Source organism: Dermacentor variabilis, chromosome 9, assembly GCF_050947875.1.
Source record: "Dermacentor variabilis isolate Ectoservices chromosome 9, ASM5094787v1, whole genome shotgun sequence".
Classification (NCBI taxonomy): Eukaryota; Metazoa; Arthropoda; class Arachnida; order Ixodida; family Ixodidae; genus Dermacentor; species Dermacentor variabilis.
This window is the reverse complement of record NC_134576.1, coordinates 123,578,093-123,598,568: the sequence shown is the minus strand read 5'-3', so window position 1 is coordinate 123,598,568 and position 20,476 is coordinate 123,578,093. Positions and strand designations below refer to the sequence as shown.

The following is a 20,476-nucleotide window of genomic DNA, read 5'->3' as shown; positions in this document are numbered from 1 at the left end:
GTTTCCGGTCTCCGCTCGCATCGTCAGCGTCAGCAGCAGCGCGCGGCGCTCAACGGGGGGCGGAGCAACAGCGAAATTTTAACTGACGATTATGTCGCTCCTAAGTGGAAAATCCCCCCCCCTCCCCAAAATTTTACCTGCATGGTTTATAAGGTTCCCGCATCCATATATGAGCATCTGTATATGAATTCAACAGACTCTTCAGTTTCCCTTTAAATAATGCATACGCGGGACCAAAAGACAAGTCCAAATTATCCTATTTTCCATATTAGCGAGGTTTTACTGGACGTGAAGCACGATACACAAGTATTTCTGCATTCCGTCCCAATCAGAATGCAGCAGCAGCAGCATTCCGTGTGTACTTTGGAGAAAGTAACTGCTCCCCATTTGTTCCCATTTCTTGCCTCAGCACAGAAATGAAAATTTAACGTCATGCTGTAGGTAAACATCCTCATTTTTGATGTCAACCCGTGGTATTCGAAGCGCACTTTATGGCAGAGTTTTGTTGTTCATGGCGACACAACATTGTAAAACCAAATTAGTGTCAATTTTCTCAAAAGCCGATGGCAAGGATATGCATAAAGCACTTCTCTACAGTTCCGCATATATCAGTTTGTACTTCAAATGAGTATATTACATTGCTCCCGTTTTAACTTGCGAGAAGTTTTTAACCGCCTGGTATGACTCGGCAGCCGTCATCACAACCGAGGTACATTTATCTGACCGTTTGTTCTTAATCATGCTACACTATCAACTAGACGCCAATAAACAGGATGCGGGGTAATATACACCCATAAATAGTCGTGCGCCCATGCTTCATTAATTATGGGGTTTTACGTGCCAAAACCACTTTCTGATTATGAGGCACGCCGTAGTGGAGGACTCCGGAAATTTCGACCACCTGGGGTTCATTAACGTGCACGTAAATCTAAGTACACGGGTGTTTTCGCATTTCGCCCCCATCAAAATGCGGCCGCCATGGCCGGGATTCAATCCCGCGACCTCGTGCTCAGCAGCCCAACATCATAGCCACTGAGCAACCACGGCGGATCCCCATGCTTACATCTTCATTGTGACCAAAGGACCCGTACGGGGCCCGAAACGTCATGTTCTTTACTTTTCTTTTATACTTGGTGAGTGCATGTTTTTTTTTTTCTTTGGCATCAGTATGCTTCCTAGCCAAACGAGTTTTTCATCACACACTAGACTATATGTAACCGCTTCAGAGTAAGCTATGAAAACGACTGAATGTGGTTTGCATTATAATGTACAGAGGGTCGCATGAGGAGATATGCACCAGCAAATTATGTCCATTCGTTTCCATGATGCCACACTGGATGCGAACATCTTTCAATATCAGCATCATTCCATCGGGAATGATGTTTTGTTGAGGTTCCACCGAATTCTCAGGGCGTGACCGACTACAAATTGCCACTGAAAACTTCAGATTCGCTCGTTTCTGCCACGCTGCCTTCTGTGCAGTCATTTTCTTACATTTTTGAATGGAAATCATGCAAAAGAATTTGCCCCGTAGTGCCTGGCTTCTGAAATACCATCGGCAAGTGTCCTTAAACACGCTGCAAATAAATCGTAATTCTCTGTCGAACACGACAGCCCTGAGAGAGCATATCAGGAGATTGATTGCGCCAGTGCCCGAGAGTATTGGTAAGGAACATCCTTCACATGTCAAGAGTTAAAACAGCATGAAAGCACTGGACGAGGCATGAAAACAGACACAGTTTCTTAGTAGTGTTCACTGAATGCTACCCATGGAATAAACAGCAGCCTAGACTTTATTCCTTCCAGCCACAACCTCAGCGTGCAATACATGAAAAAAAAAAATTGCATACTGCCTCCATGACGCCAATAAGCTCTGCACGTTGAGCCAATGTGAAAGGGAACACCAGAAATAGCATTTAAAAAGCCAGCAATTTTTCTTGTTCCTGCGCAGAAATTTAAAAGAAAGTGCTGTTTACACAGGGTTGCTAAATATGAGAACTGTGTGGCAGATGGAAGTGAGATTCAGACCTAAGAGGAAGCTTTAGCTCGGGTGCTCCTATCTAAATACATGTAAAAGGAGAATTCGTTTTTCTCGGCAACCACTGCACCAAATTTGACCAGGTTTGTTGCATTTAAAGGGATACCTTAAAATCTAGTGACTGTTAGTTTCGAATTTTTGATTTAGCTCGTCAATTCTTTATTAAAAACTGGCGAAAATAAAAAAATTTCGGGATACGAAACTATCAAGATTAAAACTAACTCGGCAATGAAAAATGATATCACAATTTAGTTAATTGAATCTAATAGTACATCTAAAGCGGACAAAATTGATATGCTACATTTGAATCTTAAAAAGTTTAGTAATATGGAAATACAGCTTTTGCAGAACCCTTGTAAACAACATAACAAATTTACATATAAATGAAATATCGAATTTGTCTGCTTTCAATGATCTAATAGTTGCCATTCACAGAACCGCGATATCTGTTCTTGATGCCGAGCTATGAATCTGTAAACTTCGGGCTTCTATTTTCAAACTTGGCAAATTTTTGAAAATCTTTTTAACAAAATTCAGGCCCCAAACAGAAATTCCGCTTCCAACAGTCACTAGAATTTAACTTTCTCTCTCAAACGCAACAAATTTCATTAAGATCGGTCCAGGGGTTACCTCATAAAACAGTTCTTGCGTTTTACATCTATTTGAATAGGCCGCGTCGGAGTTGAGCCTGAGCTAAAGCTTCCTCTTAAAAACCGATTACAGGAATCGGTATTCGAACAAAGATCAGGCGTTTCCTTTCACATCAGCACAGAGTTAACTGCCTGGAGGATGCAATTCGGTTACTTTCCGACGCTTCTACACCCACTTCTGGCCGATGCCCCATCCTCACCGGACGGTCTTGCTGTCAAACTGCTTGGAGCCACGCCACTTGCGTATGCAGTTGAGGCAGAAGATGTGACTGCACTTCTCGAGGATGCCAAAGCGGCGCTCCGAGGCGGGCTCCTTGTCCATCACCACGTCCATGCAGATGCCGCAGCACTTGTCCGCGCTGCGCTGGATCGCAAACGACAGCTCCATGTCCTGCTCGTGCCGCTGGACACACTCCTGGAACCGAAGCAATTGCGACCGCACGTATGGCATTGGAATGAGCAGTGCAGGTGACTACACTAATGCACGTATCATCATCAACCTATTTATGTCCGTAACAAGACAGGGGTCTCCCCGAACGATCTCCAACTGCCCTTGTCTTGCACCAGCTGACCCCATCCTATGCCTGCATATTTTCTCATTTTATCGGACCACTTAATTCTCTGCCATCCTTGGACGCGCTTCCTTTCCATTGGTACACACACCTATTGGATTGGATTGGACAAACTTTAATAAAATTCCTGCAGGACGCACGTCAGCACGCAGTACACACCCATTCTATAACTATAATAAACCACCAATTGCATGCCCTACGCACTACATGGCCTGCCCAGCTCCATTTCCCAATTTCCTAAACTAGAATGCCCGCCCCACCCATTTTGAGCACAATTTCTACCAATTTTGAAACTAGTACTAGCACAAATTCCGAGATAAATCCAGACAAACTTAGGGCAAAATATAGTGCTGGTGCATGTTTTTTTAACATAATGCCCTTCTAGGCATTGCAGGACATTTATCATACATTTTGGCAACGAATATCTCAAAGCTGCTGCCAGCCCTAGAATACCTTTCAAGTAGATATAACTTGCACTCCGGCTTCAATTTGTAGTTTTCACTGCGTGCCCTAAAGTAGCAGTTGACTTTCGTTAATTCCAACCTGGCAAGCCAGGAAAAATTGAATGAATTATCGGCAAGTCGAATTACACACAAGATGCAGAAAAAGAAGCCAAAATACATTGCCAATTAATTTGCAGTTTTTGCCAAATTCCAACGTGCACACTTTCTACGAGTGCAAATTAGAAAACTAATGTACAAATCACATTAAAGCTTTCAAACAAAATATAAACTTAACGCACATCCAATACAGTCTAGCCCGGTTATAATGAAGTCGGCGGGAATCGGAAATCACTTTGCTATATCCGCTATTTCGTAATATGTGGACTATGAAAAAGAATGCAACCATGGGCATACCGATTTATTGCCGCTGAAAGAAGTGGTACAGCATCCCCTGAACACATTTCGCGAGTGCGGACGTCAGGATTGCGGCTTCCATACCATCCAACTGCGAAACGAAGATCTGGTTGAACTGCAGACTCCCGAGGTACATCCGTAGCGCGTCAACAGCTGCGATGGCCGCTGAGGAGGTGACCGGCTTAGGGGCACAACTAGCATTGTCGCATTCACTGTCGGAGGCGATGTCCACCAAGATCTCTTCCATGACACTCCCGGCAACTTCTTCAGTCGTGAAGCCCTCGGTGGCAACAAGGTCTTCGTCGACGAAAACGAAGTCCATGTGGCTTAGACCCGCAGGCACAAGGTTCAAGTCGCTAGTGGAATCCCAAAGCTGCTCCAAGCAGGCCATCACGGTGGCAGCATCAGCGGTTGCATCGACGTCAATCGCGGTAGCTTCATCCCCAACAGGTGCCGCCTCCGTGCTGCTGCTTCGGGAGAAGCCGGCTTTCTCAAAGCAGTGGGCGATGGTCAGGTGCTTCACATCCCTCCAGGCTCCGCTTGCAAAGAAAATTGCCTTTACCAAAGGCACCTTCATGCCGGTCACGTTGTCGGCAGTGTGAACATCAATCACTCGGTGCTGGTAGTGGACCTTAAAGTTGGCAATAACCCCCTAGTCCATGGGCTGCAGCTTCGCAGTAGTGTTTGGGGGCAGGAACAAAACCTCTACAGCGCTCAAGTGTGCGTTGACGTGATGCGCACTGCAGTTGTCAAGCAACATCAGCACCTTGCGCTTCTTTCGAACCATCTCCTTGTCGAAGTGGGCGAGCCACTTGCCAAAAATGTCTCGCGTCATCCATGCCTTCTTATTGTTCACATACGTCACTGGCATAACAGCACCTTGGCAAAACCGCGTGGTTTCTTGGCCTTTCCAATGACGAACAGGTCTCGCTTGTCCGAACCATCCATGTTCGCGCAGATTAGCACGGTGACACGGTTTTTGCTTCGTTTCCTCCCATGCACTTGTCTGTCTTGGCCGCGAGAGTGTTCGATGGCAGCAGTTGGAAAAATAGTCCAGTTTCATCTGCATTGTAGATGTCCTTGTCGGAATACGCAAGGATAAGATCGCGGTGCTTGGCCATCCACTGCTGGAGCGATCCCTGGTCAATGGACGCGGCCTCCCCGACGATGTTTTTACATGTGATGTTGTGCCTCTCCTTGAATCTCTGGAGCCACCCATTTCCTGGCTGGAAGTCTTCGCGGCCGAGAGCGAAGCCCAAGTCCTTGGCCTTCGCCAGAATGATGGGTCCACTGAGCGGGATGTTCTTCGATCGCACGTCCACGAACCACTTGTAAAGCGCGGCTTCTACATCGCCGTAAGTGGCGCATTGGATCCTCTTTCGGTCCTTGCTGCCAATGTCAGCGCCGAGAACAGCGTCGATCTTGCTACCATTCTTGATTATTGTTGAAAGCGTGAACTGCGCAATGTCAAACTTTCGTGCCATAGCACTCTTCTTGACGTTTCGACGCACTTCGTCTAAAATGGCGCGCTTTGTCTTCAAAGACAGCACCTTTCTCTTCCCCGTCAAAGTGCTGGGTCTCGCGAAGCTCGACATTGCAGAGAAATGAAGTCAGTTCCGAGAAAGGGGACAGCTAAGTAGGTCCGCTGAGGCGAAGCGGTCACGAAATATAAGAAGAAGTGGAACAAGACAGGAAACCGTGATGACTTGCGTCAATGCGGGCGTCAATGCGGGCAGAAAACAAGTGGCAATGGTGTCACACGCGAAGTAGCTTCGCCATGCTCCCAACCTGGAACAGTGCGACACTGCGCTCAGTTGTCCGTTCACCAGCTAGATCAAGTCGAATAACTGCCTCAATAAACAGCATACAACGATCCGCGAAAATGATGAAAATGAGCCGCGCTTCCAACATGCACAATGCTGCCACGCTTTCTGCCTGCCTTGTGTACCGCGGCACCGACATAAAACAAAGCGCGCGATGCCACACCTCCTGCAGACTGCAGTCCAGCCGTGGCGCCGACTGCCCAGGAGAAATAGAGAACCGCGATTGGCCAAGACGGCCGCTCACCGCGACGTCGTCAAAAAAAAAAAAAAAAAGAATCCGTCTTTTCCTTTTTACATTTTTCCCCTGCACGGCGTGCTCTACCGCTCTACGCCGTGACGCCGTTCAAGGTCGGCGCAACATGAGACCGGCGTGCCATGCGATGCAGTGAAGCAACCTTTTGCTCGGCGGGAGAGCAGACGACGCCACGAAAGGACGCCGTCAGCCGAATTTTGCTCTTATTTTCGCAGAAAAAATCGCCTCAAGGACGCAAAAATGTGCTGATTGACAGATTATTTTTCGGTTGGTATTAAATCTCTTCGTTAAATCTGATGACGCGCTCTTATTTACTTCGTTAAAACCGGACCGACAATGTATTGAAAATGCAAAAATGGGAATGGGAAATTGAAATCTCTTCTTTATAACAGTTATTTCGCTATAAGTGGCTTCGTTATAGCAAGGCTAGACTGTATTTTAAGTTTATGTGTTGCACAAGAAAAGCCTGTTTCTTAAATTCAGCTTCGCTGCACATTTTTTTTTAAAGTCAGCTTCGCCGCAACACATCCGCGTTATGCGGTAAAGCATATGATCGCCTCAAAGGCGATTTTCGTTTCGTATGCGACTGTAACGTGCAGGCAGTGTTCGAACCAGTTTTCTTTGAAAAAATAAAAAGGTGCGCATTAGATTCGGGTACGTACAGTAACATACACAAAATTATTTTGCGAGGGTGTGCGAGACAGGAGAAAAATCTTGTGGAAAGCCAAGCAGCATGCTGCATGACACAATGGTGCAGATGTAACGACTAGAGTTAGAAAACTAATTTCCTACCACCAGGGTGCGACAAACGGAGAGTTGAGGCAAGTGAACCTAGATATGTGCAAAATCAAAAAATTCCTGGAAGAACATCCACAAGCATTGTACTTGGGATTGTCAACCATCCGGAATTTAGCAGGACAGCTGCAACATTTGAGTAAAATGTCTGAAGTCTCGAGCACCAGATGTTTGCACTTGAGCATTTTTTCCCTACTGAATAACAGTCAATAAACCTGATTTCCTTCTAATCATTACCGACAGCTCGGTTGCCCGTTCTTCCCTTTTGTCTTCTGCTGCATTGTCAAACAAAGCAGTTTCGATTTTGTTGGGGTTATCAGCAAAATCCCAACAATTCGAGATCTCTTCATTCGAATTCGCGGAGATTTCAAAATGCTCTGGTGGGTGCCAGCAAAATCCTATGTACTGGAATCGATAAAATCTCTTGCGAATTTGAATTAAAAAAAAAAAACACACAACGGTTATTTCGAACAATGTTTCTCACTCCCATGGACCACTTCTCAGACAAAATCAAGCCAAAGGGTTGATGCATCGCCTGCTACCGCAATGTTGCGTGCCACAAAATGACGAAGAAAGAGGCGCGGGAACCCAACCGGCGCAAGCACAGTGACAGGCGCCCGCCTTTCCCGCATGGCTTAACAGGAGCAGGAAGGCGTCCTCAGCGCGGGCTTGATCGCGTCACCATGCGCTCACCTACTTCGTCTACTCGAGAGTTGGCCGTCCTAGTCGTACCTCTCTGTGCTGCGATCGCTGTTCCTCGTTGTAGGGATGCAGGCAGGGCTTCTGGCAGAGGTCGCACAGCTCGCCGTGCAAGTAGGTGCAGTTGGCGCCAACCGGGCAGCCGTCGCTGGCCACCTCGTACGGGCAGAGCGGCAGAGACGCCTCCTTGCTCGGCGGGGCCTTCTCAGCGCTGCCCTCGGGCCGTACGATGGACGCATACGACTTTGATGCTCTGGCTGCCAATCCACCTGTCAGCAGAGGCATTTGTCCATTCATTCACTGGGTTCGAATGTGGCAAGGCCAATAACAGGGCTATCGATTATACTTCAAAGGTGTTTCAACCTGATCTTGTAGGTATGGCTTCATGACGGAGAAACAGCATGGAAACGGGACAACAGGAAATGCACCTTATCCTGTCTGCTCTAGGTGTCCAGTTTTTCATGCTATTATTCCGCCACAAAGGGGTACGAAGGATAATGCTGAAGAAGGCTGACGATTCCCTTTGACCCCTATGGATTGATTACTGTTCTCTATTAGTTGACCGGGCTTAACATTCTGAAGCAATACAAGGGCTATGGGGACGCTGGAGTGGTGGAGTGCAAATTAATTTTGTACACGCAGGTTCTCTTTTTATTTTTATGCACATTTAAAGCTTGGTACACAAGCCTTTTGCATTCCAACTCCATCGGAATCCGGCTGCTGCAACTGGGAATGAGACTGACAACCCTGTAGCCAGCTGCAGAACTGATTGGTCGACTGGGTTTAATGTGCCGAAGCAACATTTCGGCTACAAGGGATAGAATTTTGGGAGGCTTGTTAACCATTTTGATGACACAGGATTAATTGATTTAATTATTGTCCCGAAGGAATAGCTGCTCCAAAAGGAGAGTGTTCACGAAAGTCTAGGAACCAATTTTGACCACCCATTTCATTTAAAATGTACGTAGGTCAAAGTTCACGAGCATTTAGGCAACAAAAAATATTGTTCTTACAAGCAGCATGGTGCAGAGCTTTACAAAATGCTGGCCCACTGCAAAATGATCATGAAATTGGGAGGATGAGCTGAAGCTTTGGAGGACATGCCATGCAGGCAAAATGGTCATTCAATCTATGATGACTCAAAAGCTGAACTTGCTGTCAGCAGCAGCCTGAACGTGCCAGTGTGCCATAGGCATGATGAAGAGAATGAACAAAGCGGTTCAAAGAGGGCCATGCAGGTTCAATGTCTCAATGGTTTCGAAGCTGCTTGCAGCAACAACAAGCAAGCTGCGCAAAATATACACGCTTCCGCAAATAATGTGGGCACTTCGAGGCACAGGCGTACCATGTTTACTCGATTCTACGCAAAGTCTTTTTTTAGAAGAAACTGACACACCTGCGAACACGAACAGTGAATATGTTAATGGGGCATCAAGCTCTACTAGAAAGTCTTCAGGAAACTTTAGCTCAGGGCCTCTCATCTAAATAAACAGGAAAAGAGAAATTGTTTATCTCGGCAACCACTGCACCAAATTTGGTGAGGGTTGTTATATTTGAAAGAAAAAGTTATGGAGTCAAATCTCATTAATTTGAGCACGCTAATTCGAACTTCGGGTTTATTGAAACTGGCGCTGTGGTTCGGTCAAAGTTATGTTTATTCCAATGGGCGAAAACGCCCGGGACTTCAAACTCGCCAAGCATTTGCGACGGTTAGTTCAAACATACCGCGCTAAGACAATACTCTCAGCAGCACGCCAACTCACATGGCAGCTTCTCCGACCAGCATTGGTCTGACCCTGCCATAGAGGAAAGGCTCAAAAGTAACCCCTCAATGCCACGCACGGAAAAAAAAAAAAAAAAAAAGTTGTGGAAGAGATTTTACCGTCTCTCAAATGGTAAGGACGCCGTTTCTGTGTTGCACCATAATGCCCCAGCCACGCTAGCAGCAAAACGGGTGCTACGCGATCTGTCCTGGGTCGATTTTTTGTGGCTCGCCGCGGTGACAAGCCAGCCACGAGCGGAGAAGACCAGAGGGCCCCTACAGTGATGTATGCGCGGGAAACTGGTATCATGCTGGCCTATGCTGTTCATTTGCGTTACGCAATAATGATTGCAGTAATCATTACTGCAATCATTATTACGTAACGCAAATGAACATAAATAGGTTCAAACCAGTTTTAACTAGAACTGAACCATTTTCAATGAACCTGAATAAGAAAAGTTTAGAGTCGACACGGTTGCTAGAATTCCCTGACTGGCTAACAGGTGGGTGCTGCCACTCACAGTAGTGATCAGCATGACGACGAGACAATCACTGCGGGAATGGCCAATTGCTTCTTATGTACAGCCAGCATCAAGAGTTCAAGAGCTGCAGGATCAGTAAGATTGTACAATTTATGTTACTCAAATATACTCGCATGGGCTGCGAATTCGCATAGTGCCAGGCTACGTACTCGGTCAGCGGGACTATTCAGCTTTTGCTCGGAGTACACCGTATGGAAACTTCTGGTGCCAACTGTACGCAAGGAGGTTTTGTGAATAGAATCGAGTAAATATGGTGAAGCATTTCAGAGTAAACCAGCAAGAGGTGTGCAAACATTCGAAGTTAACACTGGTGTCACATGACCATTGTAGGTCATGGTCAAGTTCAATCCGGGCGGATTGCTGCTACATGGGCACTTTAGATTGCGACATCGCTTGTTCTTGCCAATCGTGATCCATTCATGTGCACTATGATTTTTACTCCACATCAGGCAAACTTGTCAAGTTCTTTGCACTCAGCGACATCTGATGCGCTAGAGCTTACCCAACTAGATGCAGATTATTGGACCACATAGCAGTGATCACAGAAGGAAATAATTTGATACCGATCAGCATCAATCGCAATCGAAAGTGCCCGTGCAACACCAGTATAAGTAGGAAAAGAAACAAAGGGGAACATACTTTTGGGGACAAACTCTGGCGCGTCGGCCCAACTAGAAGAGTGCACCGTCTTGCAAGTTGGATCGCCGCTCCAGGAAGACTCATTGTTGTTCTTTTTAAGAACCGTCAACGGCCCTTGGGGGAAGAGAGGTGGGAAGAAAGAATGCTCAATCAAGTGAGCCCGCCACCACCAGCCGTTAAGCCGCAAGCAACATTAAAGGAGTACCGACACGTTCTCGAAGTTGCACAAGCTCTGCAGCATACTTAACAAGAATTAACGTTACAAAGTACTTCTAGGACATCTTAATTTGACGTTAAAGTTTGCCTCAAAATACTGAGCACCTAATTATAGCACTAGAGTTTTAGCTTGTCTGCAAAGTTGCTGGGTTACTGGAGCTATGGACGTAGTAGCAAAGCTGGTAGCGAGATCTCGCAACATTTTGTCCAACTACAATGTGTTTGAAAAACTTGCATTGGGTCAGTGTGCTCATCGAGTGAAAATCATATGAAGGGCTGCACATTAACGATTACGTCACTACCAATGCTTTACACCAACAGTTAAGCAGAATACCGCAAGTCACTGAAGTATTAACTTTGTGTACTCTCTGTTTAAACTATGTCGCAAGGTGTAGCTAGCAGTGTTGTTGCTGCCATACCACTTCCTGGTATCCCAGTATACTGCAAGCGCTATATTACATTTGCAGACAAAGCTAAAGCTCACTATTATCGTGACACAAGGCAAAATTTGCCGGCATCTTGCAGCAGTAAGGCTAGGTACGACGAAGTTCACGATAGAGAATGCTGCAAGCAATTCTGCAGGAATGCAGAAATTCAGTGCACAGCACGGTTGTGCTGCGTCCACTTCCTAGGTACCCAAACTGGTTTGCAGGGAGAAGTACTGTTACAAATGAAGTAAACTGCTCGAAGCTTCAATTACCGCAAGAAAAATAATGTCCACGTTGAAAACATCCATGTCGGTACTCCTTTTAAATATGATTATAGCGTTATGTGTGACAAACAATGCTCATGAGTGACACAGGCACTAGGGAATAAGCAGCGATAGGCTCTGTCAAGTGAAATGCGAAGTTCCAAGCACGACGAGCACGCATTCACATCGGCAAATTGAGGGAGGTTGCACGACTGACCGCGATTGGCGACCTGGCAACTAAGAAGTGACCTGCGTCGGTTGACGTTCGCATTGCTGAGTGCGGCCAGCCACTCGCCATTCTGAAATGACTCAAGGTCGTTGCTGTATGTCGCACCTGCTTTCACAAACGCCTGCTTTCATGAAGACGGCATTTGCTCCTGCTTCGTTTAAGTAACGTAACATGGCAGACAACCTGAGACGTCTTGTTTACCTCAAGTAGGCAAAAATTTCTAACCGTGTGAACCAAAGAGCCACACACAAGTCCAAGTCTTCTATCACATATTCGCTTGCCTCTCGCTGCTTTTCACTTGTGTTATTCTCGGACTCTCTCATCACCTTTGACGGCAGGCTTGTTACAGATGCCTTGGAAAGTACAGCGGTAGTGTCAGTTGTGGTTTTGCAGTTGCTGTCACAACAAAAAGATGAAAAAAAAAAAATAATGCAGCCTGTTCTAGCATGCACGTTTGCTACCACTACAGTCGCCAAGCAAAATAAACAAAAGCACATTCTGCTGTCTTGCTCCTAGGTACCACTGATTGGCCCGGCAGCTTTCTGGGACTAGTCGCAGGGCTGAAAATTCTAGCAGTAAGTGGCTGGCCATAAAGAATGGCTTGTGGACCAAAGTGACCATTTGCAGCCATTGCTTGACGAGCCAACTTGGTCGTGCATCCTCCAAAATTCATCCGTGTGAATGCGCCTCATCACTACGTAACGTGCAGCTCTGCTTACATTCTTCGAAGTAAGACCCGCTAACCTCCTTTAAATACACTTTGATGATGGCAAGGCTCCAAATGGGGCAAGGCTAGGCAGGTTTCCTTAAAGCTTTTGTTTAATTCCACTTGAACCAATGATATATATCCCAATTAAGTGTGCATTTGTGAATGTTTGATAAGAACAGATTAGGGCAGCGATTTCGTAGCTATGCCTCTTGCTTCTTTGTATGCCACTCTCATCATCAACCGTTCATATATCGATAACGCTGGTGCAGCGTCACTCTGACCCTTGATGAAGTGCAGGAAGGATGAGCACCAGAAAAGGCATCGCTACAAAATGGGTGGGCATTCGTGGTGGGCATGGGTGGGCTCGCAACTCCCGGAACACCTTTCTACTGTTGAATGCTAAAGCAAAACAGTGACGCAAATTTAAGCATCCTATGTTTTCAAACCACAGACGCTCAGAACTAGAAGACAGCGCTTGGAATCGTGTGCTTAGATTCTGCAGTTGAGCCTTTTAATTTTATTTTTGGAGACAATTATCAAAAGACAAGTGTGCTGGAGTGAATGAGAGCTTAAGTTAATGTTCACAAAGTGAATCTTGCATGCAGTGACATGGTTTGTGAATGCGGCAAGGTGCAGCTGCATAGGGGTGCCTGCTCGAATGCAGGGGCCAGGAAACAAAAATGCACTTCAGCCAACTGTGAGCAAGTAGTTCTGCACAATGAGACAGCTGAAATTCTAGAGCATGGTCAATTATTGTGAAACATTTTCTTCCGCAACTTTCAATAGGCTGTAACTGGATCAGATTCCAAAAATACTTCCAACATTTCACTACTTACTCTTTACACTTGCTAACCATGTGTTATAATTTTTTACGGTGCCTTCTTTTTCATTATGGCCTCACGCAAAGTGGAATGTTAAAATGACCTTAGTAGCTAAGTGACCTACACCAAAACTAACTTATTTAAAAGTCAGCACAAAAACTGAATATGAATGTAAGGCTTCAGTATCACAGATTAGAAGTAACTACAAGAATGGAAGTACCCGCTTAACTATAAAAAAAAATTTACCATTTAGCAAATTTCAAATTAAAAATTGCAAATTTAGCACATTTCAAACAACATAACATTGCTTGTGGTAGTGCACTTGCAAGTCCCAACAGCCACAAATGTACCATAAGTCTTTTAGTATGTTAGGAGCATCATACTTCCCTGCAAGACCTCATGAGCGCGCCATGGATAGAAAACCAATGACACTGATTTTCAGACGCAACACAGTGGCCTGTCTGCATATTTTCTCGTTTTTATTAGAGCAACAAGTACAAACATTGAAAAGTAAAAAAAATTTTTTTAAATTTAACTGAAGCGAATGGAATAAGCCTAGACGAAAACATTTCACTTTTCCACTACGCGCTCGCAAATGCAGAAATCAGTCACCGTGACTGGTGCATGCAATATGGGAATGCAAACCCAAACGCACCTAAAAAAAAAAAAAAAAGATGCCATACACAATCAGTTCATGTGAGAACAGGCATTTGCTGCAATTCTCAATCAATTTTCAAGCTTTTCTTCCCTTCCTTTGTTTTTAATTCCTTCACGACACTAGTAGTTCAGCTCTAAATGTGCTGTCCTTCCGTAACAGAACTCAACTTGTTAATTGACGTCTGTGCTTGCTCGAATAATATAATTATACTGTAGGGTTTAATGTCTCAAGAGTGCACATGATTACGAGGGACCCCAGAGGGGAGTGCTCTCGATTAACTTTGACCACTTGGGAGTTTCATTTAACGTGCGCCCAAAACTAACAACACAATCGCTTTTGCATTTTTGTTCCCACCACAATGTGGCTACCACAGCAAGGAAACAAACCGGAGAGTTTTACTTAACCCTTTGAAGGTTTTTGCCGTACATGTACGGCGGCGGTTTTCTGTCCCGCAAGGTCTTTGCCGTACGAGTACGGTTCTGACCCTCCTTTTGAAATTTCGCGCCATAATGACGATGCGTGCTCACCGGGAGGTGCTGCCACCTCTTAGCACTTAGATGCGTTTGAAATTGGTGCTACCTGGGGAAATAAACAGGGTTGACTGCTAGCTTCAGCGCGTCGCTCAGACTGCGGCAACGCCCCTTTGGCGGTTTCGGTTTCGCCGCGTGATCACAACGGAGGCGCGCGAAACATTTTTTTTCTTTGTCGGCATTCTCTTGCAGGGCGGTGGAAGTTGATTTCTATCTTGATTGGCGCTGCTCTTAGCTTGATTAGCGCCATTCGCGAGGTATTCTCGCTCTCAGTGGCAACGCGCTTTCGGTTCCGCCGCGTGATCGCAACAGAGACGCGCGAAACATGTTTTTTCTCTTTGTCGCCACGCCCTCGCAGAGGCGGCGGAAGTTGATTTCTATCTTGATTGGCACTGCTCTTAGCTTGTTTATTACCACCGCTCACGAGGTATTCTCGCTCTCCGCGGCAATGCGCTTACGCGAGCGGGTTCCTCAGACCTCTGCCCAAGGCAGTCGCACGCAGCGATGTCATGTGTGCGCCAACACAACTCCTCGCTCCAAGAGAACAGACACGCATTTTAGGTGTGCAGACTGCGATAAGGCGCTGTGCGTAGACCCGTGTTTCAAGGAGTACCACGCTCGGAAATACTATTGAACATTTTGCAGTTCTGAGTGATGCCGACACCAAAATACTGTTCCTAATTATTTTTTACTATTTATTCCCGACCTTATACATTTTGTACATTCAAGATCTGCAATATAGTAATTTGACCACCTGGGAAAGGTTTTTTTCAAAATAATTCGACCCTCAAAGGGTTAAGAAGAATGCCATAGCCACCGGGCCACCACGATAACTGAGCTTGTTTGAGTCAATACTCTGTTTCATACACTTCAGGGACTTCTTTCACTTCTTGAATTGGAAACGAAAAAGATAGTTTCGCATAAGAAAGAAAGCTGCAGGTATGCGTCACATAATGATGTAATACTAAGCCTCGTACCTTTACGTTGCAAAATATGATGTCATTATTACATGAAATGTGCCGCACATTTGGACCTATTTATCCCTGCAACAAGAAGAGCAACGCGTTTGTGCGAGCTACATCCACGGTGCACAAAAACATAGTACGTCACATACAGGCAGCACAAGCTTGAGGAAATGATGCTCGACTTCAGGTAACCTTATGTTCACAAGTTATGGTTGTAATATATGAAGCAATTATCTTGTAGAAAGGGTCACAGATCAATAACAATTGCACTATGAAACACAGGGAGAGACTTTTGTGAGTGAATTACTATTCATGTAGCTTTCCCACCTTTGCCTGCCAAGTACGCCTCCCGATTTTTATAAGTGCCAACTCATTCGCGTTTTTGTGCCGGTCCACTAGCGAGCAGGAAACTGACCAACCAACCTGTGTGTGGTCCGCGGCTGACGGATGATGAGCAAGCCGGTGGGGCTGCCTCGGGTGGACTTATTTGTGACCGGTTGCCCTGGTTTGTTCCTCGGCTCCCCCTCCCCGACCGTGTGGTGCTATCGGCCCGGGGTTTGGTCCGGATGTGGTCGTACCTGAAAGAGTAGACAACGGCAGGGCAGGAGGAGATATGGACCAACCCTGCTACAGCGACTGTCGTGCCTGTACCTAGGCAGCCACAAAGACCATCATCAAAGCAAAAGCCACAAAGCAGCTTAAAGGGACACTAAAGCGAAACAATAAATCAGACTACGGTAGAACCCCGCTGTTACGTTCCTCACTGTTGCGTTTTCCCGGCCGCTACGTCGTTTTCATCCGGTCCCGGCATAGCTTCCATAGGATCCAATGTATAAGGAACCCTTCTGTTACGTAGTAGCTGTGAAAACGTTCCCGCATGATGTGTCGCAACCCGAACCAGCCTGGGCTAAAGTAGGCAACACGCTCCAACCACCATTTTGGTTTTTGACGAGTTTTGACCGGGCTTGGCTATGGAACTGGCTGCAAGAAGCCGCACGCCAGTTCGAGAGGCCGCCAATAGATGGCCATACGTGAAAAATGCTCTCACTATCACTGCGATTACGGCCACCGCATGGTTTGTTGGACGGGTCGACTCATGGAGGAAGGAAACTCAGGAGAGGCCCTGACGTCACTCTTTGTGAAGCTATAGCTAAGGGGAAGCCGGAAGTTGGAGTTGCTCCGCCTATCGGGCCAGCTCTCCTCTCTTGTTTACATTTCTCGCGAAACCACGCCGCGCTGCGCGCAACAGGGCTGCTCGGTCGCGTGCGCTCCGCAGCAATACTAAACAATCGTTAGCACGTTACCATGATTACGCCAAAGAGGGCAAAATTTCCCGCGGATATTCCTTCGTCCGTTGCCATTGCCGTGGCGTGGTGACGACGAGGAGCACGAGCCGCATGATGCCGGGGAGTTGCCAAATCCTAGCTTTGCAGAAGCCGTCGCGGCTCTGGACCTCCTCCGCAGGTACGTCGCACCTCACAGCAATGCTGACAGCAATGCGGCCTTCCAGGCTATTGAGAAACGTGTGGTGATTTCTAGCGAGCGAAAGAAACGGCAAGTAACCATTCTAGACTTTCTTTATGTTCTAAACTCACTCTGTGGAAATAAATTGTCCATAGTTGAAGCTGCACTTTTTTCATTCATTTTCGGAGCTTTCCTCACTGTTGCGTTTTCCCGGCTGTTACGTTTTTTTTCCTCGGTCCGGTGAAAAACGTATGAACGGGGTTCCACTGTAATGAAGCATTGTTTGAGAACCCTGCACGCAGTCATTTCAAAAAATAGTTTGATTATTAGATGAGGAAATGAAGGTCCAAGTATCAGTATTTGAATTTCGTGCCGGTAGGTCAGCATAACGTCAGGGATTCCAAAGTATGTTTTCGCATTTGGGCCGTCTTGGCTGAATAAAGGTTCCCGAAACTTGCCATGTTTAATATTTGGTTCCTTTAGAACACAATGTAGTCAATCTGTATCGCTATATATAATTAATAGGCCCTAGAAAATGCCATCAGAATCCAAGATGTCAGAGCCCCCAGGTGGGGGAACTTAAGTAGGTGTCGCCACCCATATTTCGTTCTTGCGCTTTTTCTGGCTTACCAAACGTCTTATCGTTGTAAGAGTGGTGTTTTTGGTGTTGTAAAACGGTAATTTACAGATGCAGAAGAAATCATTTTTCACTTTAGTGTCCCTTTAAGGAGCCGCCCAGTCCTTCTGGCCCTTTCTGTACCCAGAGGCGATGATCAGTACATGCGTCAGCTTGATTAGATTTGCGGTTTTCTACATTAGATAACAGTGCTAGTTAGTGTTAGTGGCATTACGTGTACTTCTTCCTGATTTTTTTTCTATGGGCTACTTTAAAGCTTGGACTGAATACATGGCTGCCTGTGTACTGCATTTCTCGGAAAAGTCGGGGAAATTTGGCTAAGTTGCAGTACGGAAAGGGGAGGAAGCTCTACCTCGGGGCCAACTCGAATTTCCTAATACCAGTTATACATGTGAAAAGCAGAAACATTCTCTTTGGAAACTGCGAAACCTTCCCAATTCGTTACATTGAAGATGGAAGAGCTTAATTCCACCCACTATAGGAAGCAGAATTTTGACACAGGGCCCACAATGTTTCACAATTGCCAAAAATCGGCAACTTAAACCATTGTGTACGTGTTGCTTACAGTCAACACCAGAAAAACTTTTTTCTTGTGAAACTTCACTACTGATAGAGTTTCTGGAAATGTCTCCAGCCAACACAGCCTAACAGGAAGCAAGCGTCATTTCTGGGATTAGAGAAGGAAGGAACATAGTACGAGGAAGAAGTAGTTTGCCATGCAACCCGCTTTCTCTTTCTTTTGAAAGCACGGTCAGAGAAGACAGAGCGATGCAAGTTATTCGGCTACATTGGCAACACACATGATGTAAAGCAAATGCAATGTACACCTACGGTTCACATATGACGAGGGCTGTCTGCACAAGTTTCATACAAAGCCACAGGTGGCTTGGGGTCAAGCCCACCTCCAGTGTTCTGTGTGGTGTTGCTTCCCTATTACTGAAAAGGTTTCCACAGAATTCTTTTTTTTCTTTTCATTGATTATGCTTATTCTCGGTGTATTTCGCAAATTTAGATGGAAAAGAGCCTTTTTTTTTTTCAGGTATTTCCAACACTCATCCCGTAAGGGGTTAAAGAAAAACTGATCCATAAAGTTTACAAAGTTAACTCCATACTAAAAAACAGATACCACCCTTCTGTAAACTGTATTTGTTAGGTGATTGTACAGCCATTGTACCTTAGAACAACAGAAAGTTGAGCTAGTCGGTAAGGATTCATTATGCAAATATGCATTGTACCTTGTGGTGTACTGCGTTGAATCTTGTTGCAACCACCCTGCCTTGTATAGCAGGTACACTTGGCACATCACATGCATGATTTCAAATAAAATGACTGCATGAATGAAAAGTTCAGTTTCGTTAGTTAAGAAGTCGCTGGGGTAACAATTGTCCGCAAGATGAAAAAAGAAGTTGTTCAGTGCATTGTCTTCTCTTGTCCAAATTGGCTCAAACAATTCAAAGGACTCCACAAGTAACGATGAAAGGCAAGGAAAACAGCGAGAGGTTCTGGCCGATTGCACCATCTTACCTGCACCGCGTGCCATAGATGCATTCGCCCTTGAGGTAATAGCGGCACACGTTGTCCACCTGGCCCGTCGAACGATCGTGTGAAAATAAGCACCGACGCCCGTCTCTGCACACGCCACTTAAGAAATATCTGCAATAGTAAAAAAAAAAAAAAAAATGAAATAGCACGCAGGTAGGATAATTGAGCTAGTTCATGTACTAGTATTGCTATTAGGCTTGTGTACATAAAAATGATCACAAAGAGGGCACAGAAATAGCTGGCTCGCAAATGCCACCAGTAGGGGTGCAAAGCCTGCCTGCTCTAGAAAACTTAGACCGAAAAATGATGGAGAGGTAATGCATTCTCAATTTATTTGAGAGTTACTAAAGTTACCATCTCACCGTTACTGGCTGCAACGACTGGCAGGGTTTATCAGGCTCCATTAAATTTACTGAAATGGCTGCCACCACTTACTGTGATTATGCGTAACAACATGGCAGTTCCCCCGCTTCCTGCTTCGATCCTAATTTGCCTGTACTACTCGCTCTTCATTTCAAAAGCAAGAAATAAATGATAAATATCAGCTATCACTTAGCTACATCCCACCAAAGTGTAAGCCCCATCTTGCCATTAATATTTAGCTCAGATGATTGTTTTGACGCAGCTAGGCCCAGAGAGATGGCACCAAGAGGCAGGAAAGAGTAGATTTTCACCGAGCAGTTGGCACCATAGCATTGCAGTGTTGATTACTGCTAAATGTTATAGTGCACACAGCACCAGGCGGGTATATGCAAGTGAAAACTCCTCCCAACAACAAATTGTTCTAGCCATAAAGTATGCATATTGTAGACAGAATAGGAATACGATACATTAGCAGTGTTTTGTAAATTATCACTTCAGTTACTTCCCAAAGGCACCTATTTCCATCGCCTTTTGCACCTTCCAGGCAATACTTGCAGCAGAGTGCGGGAACCGTCTCCTCTCGCCTCCGGTTACCTTTGCAGCGCGTAAAGTGAGATGCACAGGCCCCATTGTAGGAGCGTGCGAAAAATGCAAGAACAAAAAGATTCCAAGCAAACACATGGGCATGGGAACAGCAGAAGAACAAAGGGATTCCAAGCTGGATGCCATGGAACAGACTGCATGACATACAGAACCATTTCCTCAACTCACACCAGGTTTCATTTTAAAACAGTATACCGGCCAGCAGCAGACAACGAATTGCACTCACATACGTAATCTAAATGTGCCTCCAAGATTGGGCATGCGTGCTCCCAATCTCAGATGGTATGCCAAGTGTAAAATCTCTCTATTCTCCGATGCATGGTGGCACTTCAGACAGAATTTGCCTACTGGTTGTGGAACACAGCAATGAAAAAAAGAGTTGCATTTCTGTGGTGCTGAAAAGGGTGACCTGGCAACC

At 45.6% G+C, this 20,476-nt stretch overlaps 1 protein-coding gene across 2 annotated transcripts in view; it reads right to left on the bottom strand.

Moving 5' to 3' along the window:
- LOC142557406 (E3 ubiquitin-protein ligase makorin-1-like) overlaps window positions 1-20,476 on the bottom strand; it is a 37,024-nt gene that overhangs the window by 13,540 nt on the left and 3,008 nt on the right. Inside the window, exons 2-6 of one of the 2 annotated variants that reach the window (XM_075669211.1) lie at window positions 19,075-19,203; window positions 15,873-16,027; window positions 10,631-10,744; window positions 7,721-7,956; window positions 2,889-3,103 (exon numbers count right to left, since the gene is read on the bottom strand). In XM_075669211.1, coding sequence (XP_075525326.1) covers window positions 2,889-3,103; window positions 7,721-7,956; window positions 10,631-10,744; window positions 15,873-16,027; window positions 19,075-19,203 — 849 coding nt within the window. The remainder of the gene's footprint in view (window positions 1-2,888; window positions 3,104-7,720; window positions 7,957-10,630; window positions 10,745-15,872; window positions 16,028-19,074; window positions 19,204-20,476) is intronic. The other variant, XM_075669212.1, reaches the window with a different exon arrangement.